General features: G+C 39.8%; 1 protein-coding gene across 1 annotated transcript in view; it reads left to right on the forward strand.

The window, feature by feature from the left end:
• LOC142944810 (ras-related protein Rab-26-like) overlaps nucleotides 1–15532 on the forward strand; it is a 35716-nt gene extending 20184 nt beyond the window's left edge. Inside the window, exons 5-9 of the mRNA XM_076085948.1 lie at nucleotides 406–458; nucleotides 12454–12519; nucleotides 13943–13999; nucleotides 14859–14935; nucleotides 15433–15532. Coding sequence (XP_075942063.1) covers nucleotides 406–458; nucleotides 12454–12519; nucleotides 13943–13999; nucleotides 14859–14935; nucleotides 15433–15532 — 353 coding nt within the window. The remainder of the gene's footprint in view (nucleotides 1–405; nucleotides 459–12453; nucleotides 12520–13942; nucleotides 14000–14858; nucleotides 14936–15432) is intronic.
• Nucleotides 15533–15740: the final 208 nt, after the last annotated feature.

Below are 15740 nucleotides of genomic sequence, written 5' to 3' on the forward strand. Positions count from 1 at the left end.
ATCGCTTCTTTAAGTAAATTTAGCTACAACTCTATCAGATAGACATCTAGTGTAGAAACTTTTCCCTGATGGTGTGTACTCTGTTTAGCAGCGACTTGTCTTTATAGCATCCTATTTGCAGTCATTTTTTACCACCTAAAGTCTGAACTCTGGTCTGCCTGGTCTGGCTGGTTGTGATGCAGGACTTGGTCAGGTCCAAGAGAAAGAACTCTAATTAATCAGCCTCAGGCACAAAGTAAAAATGAACTTTTACATTTTTATTTAATTTGAAAGGAAGTTCAGACATCGAGGTGAAAGATTGAATTAAACACTTTATTTCACCAAACCTCTTAACAATATAAAATGATTTGCAGTCAATGAATTTTGAAACGATACACTTAAACTTCTCTGTTTTCTTTTCTTTAGCTTTGCTTCTGTTGTATGACGTCACGAACAAAACATCCTTTGATAACATACAGGTAAGTAACATTTTGTTGATCTTAGTTTGTTCCATTAAATAATTGTAAAGTCGTTATAACTACTTTGCAACATCCTAAATGTTTTGAGTCAGATCCAGAAATCTCTGTCAATGTTATTCTTACCTACCAGAACAGATGTTGATATTATTTCATACACATGTGCAAATGTAACGCCGGACATGGCAATAACTGAATAAGCATTCCTTTTAGATTATATTCATCGATTAAAAACTGAGGTTAGATCACGACCTCAGCTATTGTCACATAAGGCTCAGTAGCATCTGATAAATCAATGAATGAATGAATGGTACGGCTTTGTAATGCCCAAATGCTGAGCTTCATGGTCAGTCATTTTTGGCGACATCATTATCCCACATTTTTATCAAAGTCAGTCTGTATGACAGATGGTTGAACAAGCAGTGATCTGAAGGAAAAGGGGGAGAAATATCAGAACAAATGGGAACAAGAGGAATGGGGGGCGGTAGAGTCAATGGTCCTCCAGCATCTCCATCCCTCTATTCCTCTCCATCTCTACCATACTCTTTAGCCTGCCAGAAAAAAAGACTGTTTGTCCCAATACATAGTATGTCAAATGCAATATGCCAAAAATACCCGGTTTGTCCTACTGCATCTGGACGCATTTCTGGCTATTATGACGCACAATCCTCTGTGCAGCTGATATCTGAGCAAGAGATTTAAAGATTCAATTCTATGTCCCAATTGAATGCATACTGCATGTGAGAGTCCGTACTTTGTAAGCGCAGCTGCAGTATGTACTGAAAGGAAATGTATGAATGGTGAAAATGAATTGACATGGCTGCTCTCCCTCTTAGAATCAAACATTGGAAGTCAGAGCCAGCAACATGTATGAATTTTTCAGTTTTAGCATGAATTTTGAAATCCTACCTAGACGGTAACCAAAGAGAAGCAATGCGTTATGTCTGCCCTCTCTGCTGTACCTCCTCTGCTCTTGTTTTTCCGAGTGCACCGAACCTCCAAGTTTATTAGAGAGGAATGGCTTTTATTAAGCACTTGATTTGAGTTTAGTTGTATTTTTTTTTTTAGTCACTGCTGGGTCATTTGTTGTCTGCATTTCGAAGCATCCAACTGTTATGGAGCAGTGTGCAGCCACACTTCCGCTAACAGAGACCAGCTCCAGTCCTGAGGAGGGGTGTCCCGGTCAATAGCAGTAAGATGAGTGAGGGAGGAAACCATCACGGATAGAACATGCATACTAGACACAGAAAGGTCCCAGTCAGCCCAGCGGGGGTCCACTGAGTACCACCGCCTGTCCTGCTGGTTGGCACAGACTGTTACATGTTGTGGCTGCATTCACTCTGACAACAGGAGCACTGACAACAGAATATATGACGAAGGATGAAACTGATTAGAATCACCTGAGCACTCATGCAAAGGAAGCCATTCATTAGCACACAGGAGAGGATTGTATTTCCTACACGAGCAGATGGATACACAGCTTCATCGACTAAAGGTCAACATGCTTGTATAAAAACTCTTGTTTGATGCAGTGTGTCCTGCAGAACACAGCAGCTTACAAATCAAATCGCGACCTAGTCGTGCGCCACCCAAACATATTCAATTTATTGATTCAGCTAATTAAAAGAAAATGAAAATTCAATACAAGAGGGCAGATGGCAAACCTGACACAAGAACTTTCATACATTTTATTTTGTGTCATATATTACCGTGATTATGTGCATATAGAAAGCAAAAGAGCATTACCGTATGCATTTCCTGCTAAAATTGCCTTTTATTGTAAGTAAGTTTCTTCTTCCAAGATTGCTCCCTTAAGTACCTTTTTTTTTGTTTTGTTCATTCACATCGATTCTTATTAAGTAAACTGTGACAACAAACACACTGATAATACCTTGAAGCAAGAGATTAAATAAAAAGAAATGCAGCAACACAGGGAGGCATGATTTGAAAGGATACAGAGGAGAAGTCGTACTGTGAGTCTAGCCTTCCCATCAATAGAACACATAATATCTTGGATCAATAATCAGTAATAATAAAGCGTTTTTACAATCCCGTTGTATTGAAAGGAAAAAGAAAACTGGGCAAAACTAAACGGCACCACTTGTCCCATTTCATGAGTACACTGTAAAACATCACCAATCTGCCACGTCGAAGTCAATAGCAGTCAGGACACAAAATGACAGCTTCTCAGAAACATCGCCTCGATCGCTTCAATCAACTGATCGATTAGTTGACAAAATCAACGAATGAGTGTTCGACAAACCCTCCCCTCCCCTGCTTAGCTTTCCCTGCTCTCTTTTGCAACTCCACATCCACATTCAGTCAACATCTATTACAGCGGGGACATATGCTGGCTACAGATGCCTGCTGGCACACCGCTGCCTAACGAGCACTAACTCATGTTAATGAACGCTAATGGTGATGAATGCCACTCATGAAGGAGAGAGGGAGAAGCAAGAGGGGCAAATCATTCTCTACTCCTCCGCCTCAGACCTGCTGCAGTGTATTATTGTCTCCCTAGCTAGGAGACATTTAGGCAAGCAAAGCATTAATGTCAAAGGAGCTGTCCATCATCTCAGTGAGAAAAACCGAACACTTACAGAGACAAAACAATGCATCTCATGCTCTGACTTGCTACATCTGGAACATAAACTACTGTCATTTGGAGAGTATAATCGTGGTGGTTTAAAGATTCAAGTTTGTGAGCATGCATTTCAAGCTTCAGCTTACATCAGAGGCTGTTTGTAACATATGAGTCATTTTGTAATGTTTTTTAAAGGCAATGGCAAACAACATATTTTGCTGCTTAGTTTTATAAAACTTGCTGAACTGCTGACGTGTCCTCGAGCCAAGAAACCAGCGCCTGCCGTGCTGTTTTGTAGCTCAACCTTTTGAAATCCCCACAGCGGTTTTCATCAGCATTAATTAAGTCACCGATCCAAGTGAAGCAGTCCCGTAAGACACAAACTTTGTGTTTCATATTGACTGTTAACAGATCAATAGCTCTGACCCGGATGAGAATACATTCTCTATGAATACAATGAAATGATTCCTATTGAACAGTCTGGCTTTGATGCTGATTGTTAAATGATCTATTGCTCTTACATCTGCGTGCGTTTGTGTCCGGCCGTGCTGATGCCTGAATGCTTGATCATGCTTATGTGTGTCTGTGTTGTAGAAACCCAATAACAGCAATGAGAGAGATGAAACCTTCATTCATCTCTCTCCGTCTGTCTCCGGGGCCACGGACTGGCTTCAAATGACATGGCCCCCTGCCTACCTCATAGCTGTTAGTTAAATGTCACGGCACCACCGCACCAGATGGCGATGAGAGAAAGTGTCAGTAAATAATGCAGCGATATGAATTCAAATAGCATTCATTTATAATCATCTGAGACTCTGTCGTTTTAAGAAGTGAACCGCGTTGTACAAGTGTTGCGTGAAGAAGCACATCGTGGGTTATTTTGCAGCATCGGGTTCTATGAAAGTTAGTGAGGGCGCAACCGAGGTAATCCTCATTCATCCCCTTCTTCCTCACCTGTAATTCTGTCTTCTGTGTGGAACATTATTAGTCTGTGAGGTCCACTGCTTCAGTAGATGACTGCCTGTCCTTGACTGGAGGCATATATGATGCAGCCGGCGGAGCGTAGTCCCGCAGAGGCAAAGTGTCGGTGTGCAGCTGCTTTCTGTGGATATTTCCATTTATTTCGATGTCAAAAACCAGATGGGACGCTGCGAACACACTCAAACGCAGCGAGACGAATGAAGACGTCCTATAAGCTGCCTGCTTTCTGTTGTTGTTGTTGGAGCAATTCAATTTCCCAGAAGGAATAAAATAAGTGAAATACTTTAGTGGCTGTAGTTATGTTGGAGGTGTATGACTATGTGTATGGAAATAACTTCAGTATAGAATCAACTCTTTTTTTGTTGTTTTTCATCCTTGTTGCACATTTTTATGACCTCTTTGTTGTAGGGGGTGTGGGAAAAGGAAGGCCATCATCTTGCTGCTCTTTGTTACACAACACATCATTTCTGCCGGCTCACCAAAAAAAAGTGGCTTTTATGTTTATCGCAACTCTGCAGAAGGAAGCTCTTTACCTGGGAAGGGGCTGACAAAGGTCAAAGCCTTTCAAACTCTCTCAGAAAGACACAGTCGGCAAATCATATTTCCATTCTATCTCTTCCGTCGGCATCAAAAAGCACCTTGAACTATTGAGAGAAGAAACAGACTGCTTTTCAGAAATGAAAGTGCCCGACCGCCCCTTCAGCCTTCTGAACTGTCTGCGACTTTAATACAGTGCCATGGAAAAGTATTTGCCCCCTTCCTCATTTTTTCTAGATATTCTATAATTGTCAGACCCTCAAAAAATGAATATAAGACAAAGACAACCTGATTTTAACATAAAATACAGTAATACAAAATGAAGGTTTTGGCATAGTCAACGTCCTGACTTCAATCCAGTTGAGATGCTGTGATAGCACCTTAAACCGTTAGTTAATGCAATCTATTGCTGAATTAAAGCAATTCTGCAAAGAAGAGCGCCACAAAAGTCCTTCACAACAAAGTGAATGACAGTTATCAGAAGGGTTTGGTGTCAGCTGTTGCAGCCAAAGGTGGCACAACTATAGTTATTAAGTTCAGGGGGGCAATTACTTTTTCACATGGGTGAAATATGTGTATAAATTAAATACTCAGGTTGTCTTTGTCTTATTTTTAATTTAATTTGAAGATCTGGAAGAATTGACTGCAAAAAATAGAATAAATCACAAAAGGGGCAAATACTTTTTCACAGCACTTTATTTTAAAGATTGTCCAAGAGGGACAGGCATCTATTAGTTCTATTGTTTGCACTCTTATTAACCTAAAATATATATTACTGTACTGATGGTGTTTGTCGTGTCTGAAAAGGATAAATATTCAGCGCTAGACAGTTTGGAAAAATGTATTTTGGGGATTGCCTTGGGGACAGAGTTTTGGATCTATAAAGAAATATTCTGCTTAAAGAGTATTTTCTGCCTCAGGAAAAAAAGAAATTGCAATGCAGGTTTAAACTTGTTTCCCCCCATAACTTTATATGCAAAGTTACTTTTACTTTGTCATTTTCCCCAAAAACCTTTCTAATGTGAACCAGATGTGTCAGATTATCTGGGAGCCAGAGGTCGTGCACTGTGTCTTCATCCAATCATCGTGTTGTTTTTGTTTTTCTTTACAGTTTGTCACAGCAACTAATAAAACTGCAGTTTCCTGAAAAACATGTGACTCCTTTTGAAGCCAAGTTCTGTAAACCTCCTTTTTTCCTTCTGTGTGTACATTACTGCTCCCTTTTTTTTTTCCTGTACTTTTGTACTTTTTGTTAACTGCGATATGTTTTTTTGTCTCTGTGGCAAAAGTTAACCATTTTTTCAAAGACAATTATTGTTAAACTTTCACTGAAACACTCACTAGACACACATTAGTCCACACACAAAATCCAGCGAATTTACTACTCGCTGCAAACTAATAGTCTCCCAAACTGTGTATGTGGAGCAGTGTATCGAAAACTCAGCCTATAGCATGGTTTATGGTTTTAGCATGGTTTCTGCCGACCCAAGTTAGAAAATCTCGGTCAATGCAACATGCAGTGAGGAATTAATTGTTCTAATGGACGCTTTTCTGTCTCAGTCTGGGCCAGTGGCCGGACAGTAGAACCAGGAAATTTAAGTTTATGTAAAAGTTTGATGCCTACTGCCTTGCACATAATGTGCTTGCACTGCACAGCTTATTGCAGCAGAATCCACTTGGTGTCAGTTGTGTTAATACGCCTGCAGCATGTCAAGACATTAGTAGAGGATCTAAAATGTTGTTGGGTTCATCAAAGCAGAAGAAGACGCAATGGATCAAAGTAGTGGTTTCTCGGCAGAGGTCACTCTCCTCCCACACGAGGTGACCGTATCAATATCTCAAAGTCAGTACATTCATATGTGGCTTCAGGGGTTTTCTGAGCTTCTCTACACTTGTGTTTGTCTCTTTTTGTATTATGATGACCTTTATCCTCTTAGATTAAAAATGTAACATAGCATTTGTCAAGAGAGACAATGAATGCACTTGATATGAACAGAAAGCTTTTACCCACTAAGCAGTGAAGCTTCTTCAGACTGAAGAAAAGCATATTTTAAAGAGGCATTGGGCTGACAAGATATCCCCACACCACCCTCTGACACACAATGTCTCTGGAAACAATTGGCACAGCTGCCACCGAGCATATCATGATAATGAGGACTGTGTATGTTCACACAATCTCAGAAACTGGCACAATTTATTTTTATGAAATTGTGGCAAAGTGTCATATTTGCAGGTTAATGACTTCTGTGGGTTTCTGTCTGCAGCTTTGAGACCTTTTAAGCCCGCTCACACTGAATCTCCATTTTGCTGGCACTTGACATTTTACCCACTCCATTCTCTTCCCTTTTGTAATATACTGAAAACCTTGAATTATTGATTTCCTCTTTTATATTCAGACATTCGTAATTTGGAGAAATAGAAATCCATTCATACGGTCGAGTGCTAGCTGGCGCTGGCAGGGTTTTTTTAACTGATTTCATTTACCTCTTGATCTGCCACAAATGAAACACAGAATTGGTCGTTCACCTTTGCTTTGCTCAGTGTCATGCATGTTGTTTAGACGCACGAGGTTTACGAAAATGTCACACAGTAGGTAAAGATTTGCTAAATCAAAGGCACATTATACTAAATGTACTTATTAAATTAAGTAAGTACACTGCAGAACACAATCAAAGTTTCATTTTTTAAATTCTATCCCCTAAGACACAGTGACAAAGTAGGCTCCCCGAACAGCTCCTCAGTATACTACAACAAATAGAAATGCAGGGTTCAGCACACAACATCTGTTCAATTTGTGCACAAATACTGGAACTAAAGGAAAGAAAACCATGACTTTCTAAAATACCAAGTATATTTTTACCAGTCTTCATGATAATAAATGCTTTAATCAGTGTATTGCTAAGAAATACTTTAACTAAATATTAAAGAAATGAAAAACTGGAGGGAAAAATATTCTTTCCATACATTTCCAAAAACCTGTAATATACATCTGAATATAATATAATATATTGAGCCAAAGCTAAATCACTCATGTACTATACATGTTGTACTATCAGTGCTGTTAAAACTATGGAAACACAATGAGGGTATTCTCCACAAAGCTATTCCTTGTTACAGTATATTATTTTTTACATGTATGCACACAGAGATCCTTAGCCTTAACGGTTTCACTTGAACCAGAAGAGTCAGATATGTTCATATGCTTACTTGTACTGTGGTTTCAGAGCAACTTGGAAACCCAGGCATTGTTGTAATGTATTCTTTGCATCTGCAAATGCTATGAGTTGACCTTGTTTCATCCTCAGCTCACCAGTAATCTCTCTTCCTTTGGCAATGTGTACTTGTGTTTCTTTTGTCATTGTGCTGTTTGCTCAGAGGGTCAAGCTAAATCGCATTCATATCTGTAAAGATATTCAAGTTTTCCTTGAAGCAAAGCAATCATTTTATTCACTTGAAATCTGTTTGTCAGAGAAGGTGTTTAATATTTGCCTCTAGTTACAAGTCCTTTCAGCCACAGAGTTGGTTTAATGTTTAACTGCCACTTCCCGCTCAGCAAAGGGTCCTGATGTAAAGCCTTGTAGCACCCAGTGGTGTAATCATTTCCTGATAATAGGATAATGTCTGAAAATATAATACAATTTGCACTTAACCTGATTGAAAATGTAATGAAACACAATAATGTAATCACTCGACTGACTAGTATTGTAATAACATTTTTACTAACAATGTCATACCGTTCGGGGGTCTTTTTTATGTCATTGACGGATAATGTAAGAAAATATTTATTTTCTCAGAAATGTAAATTGTGCAAGTCTTCAAAATGTATAACACAGTCAAATGTTAGCCTATACTGAAGACCAACATTTGACATTGATTTCATGTTTAGAAATGTAAAGTCTTTACTCCTCTTACTCTATGTAGAACTTGAAAATTACAACAGACGCTTACAGTACCAAGCAAAGATGCTTTAAACTGAAATCCCTATCAATGGATAATGAACGTGCCCATATCCATGCTGATGAGTCACCGTGCAGCGTCCATTAGACCAGAGTGCTTAGATTAGACGCCATCGGAAGGAGTCAACAGCGATCTTTATTGAATGAAGCGTCGCCTTTGCCGCCTCCGATCTTATGAAATAACTGCAATTTAAAAGGTTTCAAATTGAATTTGAAATGTTGAAAACTTAAGTTGACCTTAACACTTAGTATATTTAAAAATACGATTTTATTTTATACAATTGCACCCCGACAGATTATGATGGGAAGGGGCGACCAGATGGGGCACGTTTTATTACATTTTCATTCTCTTTCTGGAAATGATTACATTATTAAAGGTTTATTTTCTCAGGACGGTGTAAACAGATTTAAGGTCAGTGCTTATGTTTAGCTTCTACAGCACAAAAAAACAAACTGGAGAGCATCGAGAGAAGCGAGGATGGTTCCTCTGTACTCGTCTCACACTCTATCAAAGCACATCAGTCACCCAGACATGTCTCACACCCGTGTTCGCCAGGCAGATAGACGCGTCAGCTGCTCTGTTATAAACATAAAAGCCTTCCTCTTCCCTGTCAGGCCACAGAGAATCAGCTTACAGGATGGGTTGTTTCTGTTACTTTTTTATATATTTTTTATATTATAACACAGGAGGGACTTGATGTGTTTTTATTAGAGATATTGTGTGTGCCTGTACAATTTGCAGAAGAAAACACTCAAAGTACTTCCACAAATGTCAACAAGCTTGATTTGAAAATGCCAACATCATAAACCCTGGTTTCGAATACATCGAATACTGATTTGTTTCTGTGTACCTACATGAATGTGATACACAGCTCAGAGAGTGACGGGATGTCTCTGTGTCTTCCTTGTGTGTCAGACAGTGACACTGTATCACTCCGTTTAGCTCAGCTGCCTGCCTGAGCTTATACCTCCTCTCAGGGGATAAGTCCTACTTTCTCCCTGTGCTCCTCTGGGTTGGCTCAGTCTGACTCTGTCTGTTGTTAGGAGCAGACTCGGCTGTTGGTGTAATACTCTGATCAAAGCTTGGCAAGAATAGCATTGTCACCCACAGCAAATCTGCTTTGACAAAAGTGCAAACGGAGCAAAGTATGACCTGAGTTTTAATAGAATGCAAAGATATCGATACTGTATACAGTATAATGAATGCATACTCTTTGTCAGTGACTAGAAGACATTGGTGGAATTCAAGGACAAATCATTCACATTATTCTGGTAATGTTAGCGATATTTCTTTATTGTTTGGACTGACACGTGGCAACAAAAGTGATGTTGGCACTGGATTTCATTTTTACAAGTCAACAATAACTCGTAACAAGGTGACCTGATGCAAAACATTTAGATTCAAACTATCAAAGAGTAAATAAGCGAGACTACAGATTTGACTAAGACCTGACCACGCAACAGATTTTTAAATTGTGCTAAGAACACTTGGTTTGTTACAGTAACAAGAGTAAATATAATTCATAATTCCACCTCTGTCTGTTATACACTTCAAAACACAGTGTTTAGGAAAAAGAATAACAACATGTAGGACACAGCCCTGCTTCTTCATCTCAGTGACAACACAAGGAAAACGGGCGCCATCAGAAGAAACTCGCATAGCTCTGCCAGTGACAACTATGTCACAACGCAGCTGTCAGCAGGTGTCTACCTGGGCTTTTATCTTCCTTCCACTCTGACATATCCTTTGGTCTTTGTCTTGTCTTGTCTGTCACTGTCTGTCTCTCCATCTCGCTGCCTTACGGCCCACCTCTCTGTCTCTCTCTCTCCCTCTGTCACATCGGTCTCTCTGCCATTCTTATCGCTATCTTCTACAGTTGAGCGGGCAGCGTGAGTTAGAGACTTTGGCTTTTTTGCCTTGATGAAATTTAATATTTTAGAGCAATTGGGGACTAATTACTTCTCTCTTTTTGTTAATATTGACTGAACAGGTTATGTGGGTACTTTGTAAAAACTTTCAAACTGACATTATAATGCATCAGAGTGCTAGACCACTGGAGCAGAAACCACAGGTGAATCATGAAAATGTTTTTCATGCCCTTACAAACAAACTTCCAGCTGCATCATATTGACAACACTATTTAACGACTTGCCAGGGCAATGAGCAGAGAAATGGATTACCTGCTCTTCCACCGTGCCACATTGTCACTCACACTTGGCTCCCTAAGCGTTTGACCAGAGTCTTTTAATAAAAGATGAACCCAGCCCAGTTCTTTCAGCCATGGCCGCTGATTATATTAGACTACGTTCACACTGCAAGCGTTTGTTGCCGATCCGATCTTTTTGTTTGGCTGTTCACGTTATTCTTTAATGTAGCAGATATCAGATTCCAGTGTGAAACTGGTCACGGTCCTAAACTGAACCGCATGTGCAAAAGAACAATAACAAAGACGCAGCACGCAGCACGCTGGCATCAAGAAGTAAACGCTGAGGCCACTGAAGTCAACATTTACGGTTTCACTTCTGAGTTGATGTGAAATGGAGGACAAACAGTTAACCTGGCTGAGCAACATGTGAATGATGGGAAACATCCACAAAAATCTGAATTATGCATAAAGCAGGTTATTATTCACATGCAACATGTTGAAGAGCACTGGTGATGCAAATTCAAACAACCCAACCTCATCATGTCTCGGTTATCTCATAAATGTAGAGGGCTCGGCCGGACCTTTCTCTAGACGTCTTTAAATGTCCCTCTCACTCGGCCCTCCGCTCCTCACTGGTGAAGCCCTTTTTAAAGAACCTCAGGGCGACTGCCTGGTCGCCCAAACAATCAAACCTCTCCGACCTCGTTAAATCCAAAGCACATCAAATTGCAAAGGTTATTCAGCAATGATTTCAAAGCAACACGATATGATTGGTTAAGAGGACAAAAGACAAAATGCAGAATAGTCTGAAAATAACTCCAATATACAGATGTTTTATTTAAAAGCACCTATGTGTGAGCGATGGCCATTCAATGCGAATCATGTGAGCTGCCATGCATCATTCTGTTGGATTTGGAGTTGATGGGAGAAGGCCCGGAGCTCCAGCGTTTGGATGTGGGATGGTTTGACTACAGATGAAGACTAGAATAGAGGAGAAGGTTTGAAAGATGGCGTGGATTCATTCCAGATCGCTTTGTGAGAAATGCTGTGGACAGCATAGGGACAATAAGTTCATATTCTTACTTTTTTTTAATACATTTTGAAGCATTACCTTCTGTTCATGATGATTATTCCAATTGACACATGCATAGACTTCCTTAACCACTCTGATATTTACAGGCAGCAGTGACGACACGTTCCCCATCTCATCTCCTGTTCTTTAACATGACCTTTGGCTTGACGTGATCCCGGTGAAATCCCTTTACAAACAGAGTCATTAATTACTTACAAGGGAGCGGTTAGAGGAGAAACGGCTCTGGAGTAGGACTGCTTAAGGAAAGGCGGATTGATCACCTGCCACTTAGAAATACCATGTGGAGTAATTCACTGTGGGTACAATTAAGCTCTGTGCTGAGATGAGGGATATTATTTCAGCAGGAGGGGTTTGCAGGTGTCTGTCGGAGCTAATTCACTAACCGTGGATGGATGGTTCAGGTGCTGTCGGAGCTCATACTGCCAAGTGTTTGTTCACCTATAAAGTTATATCTTTCTCTACTTACTGTAGTTAAGGCAGGAAGGAGCAGACCGTGTTGATTTAACTGTTTGTTACACTTTCTCACATACTTTTATCCAAGACAAGATGTTCTCTTCCCGAAGCACTTTTTATGTTTCTTGATTCTTGTCTCATATCTCAGGTTGTTCCTTTTTTAGGTTGTCACACTCATAATGTCCTTCTACTTGTCTAACAGCTTCTCCTCTCCCTCTCTTGTCTCCTTGTGCTGTGTTGTCACCAGGCATGGCTGACTGAGATCCATGAGTACGCCCAACAAGATGTGGTGCTCATGCTGCTTGGAAACAAGGCAAGGCATTGTTGTTAATGAAACAAAGAATATACTAGAATATTTATAGATGTATTATTTATATTTATATATTAGCGGTCGACCGATATTGGATATTTAAAGGCCCATATAACAGCGGTAGATTGGAGCAAGAAAAAGCCGATAGCCAATTAATCAGCTGACATGACGCGCTTTACTTCCATAGGCTACTTTTGCACACGCCATTTTTAGTTAATCTCTTTCTTTTTTTTCAAAGTAACAGTTAAATGATTTATTTTCCTCACAGTCTGCCTGTCCAAAGAGCTGATAGTGTTGTGTTCTATATTCCAGAAATAACTTTTGTGCGTTGAAATAAACTGAAAACGGGTCAGATTGGACCCGAGTACCACGTGTCAGATAGTCTAAGGCTTTAATAGGTTTTTCAAGGTTTTATTAAGAATTGCTTTCTGGAAAAATATGTTGAATTTGGGCACTTAAGTTTATTTTGAGGCACTGTAAATATTCCCCAGAGAGTTAGAAATAGACCCCAACAAATACACTATTTTCTCCTGTGTGATTATTATTTTTATAAAAAATGACAGTGCCCAGCTGTTCAGAAAATATAAATATATACATAAAAGTATACTTTTGATACACTTGAGACATTTTTTAATATTTTCGTCTTCAGTTGGAACCAATGGGCGTTAGGCTGAGTGACAGTCAGGATAGGGAAAGTATTGACGTAGGCTAACGCCTCTATTGATTACAGCCTGACAAAACAATGTAGAATATGACCAGCCTTATCCTTTTAAGATGTTTGGCTTCCTGTATTATCTTTAAAAAGGACAAAACTTATTTTCATGCTTCTCAATGTAAGGTATCCAAAAATATATTGTTTTTATATCGGTTCCAAAACTCAGTTGCTTTATTGGCATCACTAACAATATCCAGCTCTAATACACACATGCACAACATCAAGCGCTGTATTATGTTAAAGCTTCAACTTCATTAAAAAATAATTTACCAAACCAACTTGAAGCTCAGTCAGTTAATTATTGGTGACTTTCTGCCTGATAACATTTAATTTAAGGACACTTATTATTGTTGCTTTCAAGCACACAAACATCTGTCAACATCTCAACCTGCTATTTTGCTAATACTAGTTTTACACGTTTTTTTTTTCTATAACTGCCATTCACATCCCTTCTTCTGAACAGATGTCTCTGCCTCGGAGCTCTGTCTTGTTTCAGTCCCCCACACTCCTTATCGGCGCTTCATTAGCATCCTGAGAGTCAGTCTGGACTCATTAGCTGCCATCAGACTCGAACACCAGGGAAGACTTGTATGAAAACTGTGGACAAATAGCAAGCAGATCTGCAAATCGCGTGGGTGGATGTCGTGGTTTAAGCACCGCTGTTGGTGCACGATGTGCGCGTGTGTGACCTTGTTTTCCCTGTCTCACCAGGCTGATGCCACTCATGAGAGGGTGGTGAAGAGAGAAGATGGGGAGAGGCTTGCAAAGGTGAATTATTGAAAATGTACAAAAAATATGGGCACAACTTTCAATGTCCAGATGCTACAGCTGCGAACCTACATCGTGCATGACCAAAAAGTTTTTATTCTAGGAAGATCAAGGCCTCGTATGTGACCCATGATTTCTCCTTCCATGTCATTTTCCAACAGTATTTGAATGGCTGATTGAATTTCTTTGACAGATGAGAAGATTTTGAGTATTACAGAAAGAAATTATCTAGACAATGTACCACCTGCAAACAAAAAAAGATAGATAAGACACAACGGCCAGACAGCTCAGATTTGCCCCCCTCTACAATCAATTAACATTTTATAATGAAGATGTATTGTATAGATTCCTGCCTTCTGTGTCATCATGTATAGTTTTATGACCTTCTGCAGAAGATTCATTCCCCATGTCTGTCAGTTTCATATTCCTGCTGGCTACAAATACAAAGCACTGAAACAAAGAGCAGAATTTTCTTTTTATTAATCTCCTTTGTAGCATGGCACACCAAACAAATGGCAGACAGCCAAACGATTCTCCCCAGAAGCGGGAGCACTAAACTGCCGCTATGTAACTTAAGACTCAGTCTGGGAGGGAAGAAAAAGCACATCAGTTGTCATCACTGTGGGCTGAGACAAATTCCCCTGCAAGAGGAAAAGCTGGGAGACAAATTCATCACATCTGTGCTGGATGAAGAATATACTAGTTCACTATTGTGCTGTAAAGTTCTGCTGTACATTTCTATATCATCAGTCAACAGCCTTTATTTCAAGTTTTTGTAGCATACCTTGCAGGCAGCAGCAAGTTGAAAAGTGTTAAATTAACATGCATGTCTTTAATTGTCATAACTTTGACTCTGCAGGAGTTCGGAGTTCCCTTCATGGAGACCAGCGCCAGGTCAGGTCTAAATGTAGAGCTGGCTTTCACTGCTGTGGCTAAGTGAGTATCATTCTCTCTGCAAGTGTTGCGGATCAGTCTGATGTTGTCTTCTTAATCGACGAAATATTGGAATATTAAACCATGAAGAAGATTACGTGACGGCACTTTACTGGCATGAAGAATTTTTAAGATGTAAAAGTTTATTTTTGACCTTGTGGATAGTTTAACCAAAACCTCCTAATTAAAGGTGAACTTGCTCGCTGTTCCCCACATAACAATAGCAAGGAATAATAATGTGTGTCTGATAGATTGTTTTTATATTTACTCCTTCTCCCTCATTGGAAAATCCAGAATCTATGAATATGCAAAGTTATGTCCTACTTCACTGTAAAGTCAATTATCAGTACATGTACTTATATGTACGTATGTACTTTGTCGAAAATACAATACATGATGTAGATGTTATGAATGAAAATGTTTGGAGTATCTTAAGACAAACTGATCATTTGCAGTGTTTATGATTTATGATGTTTAACCTCATTTTACCTTTGTCTCAGGGAGCTGAAGCACCGGTCTACGAAGGAGCCCAGTGAGAAGTTTAAGCTCCAGGAGTACGTAAACAAGGAGATGAAGAGCACAAGCTGCTGCAGGTCTTAGAGCCTGCCCTTGTCATTTTCTGGATCTGAGTGTGTGTGTGCGTGTGTGTGTGCGTGTGTGCGCGTGGATCACTTATGTTCATACCGTATGTGTTCATATCTGGCGAGATCAAAGATGAGGAGTCGGCTCCAGCGAGGTATAAATATCTTTGCCGTTTTGTTTCTACCCTCTCAAAACCTCCCTGTCTCAGTCCACACATCCTCCCTCT

The sequence above is a fragment of the Anarhichas minor genome, unplaced genomic scaffold (genome assembly GCF_050575085.1).
Source record: "Anarhichas minor isolate MPS153535 unplaced genomic scaffold, ASM5057508v1 ptg000007l, whole genome shotgun sequence".
Classification (NCBI taxonomy): Eukaryota; Metazoa; Chordata; class Actinopteri; order Perciformes; family Anarhichadidae; genus Anarhichas; species Anarhichas minor.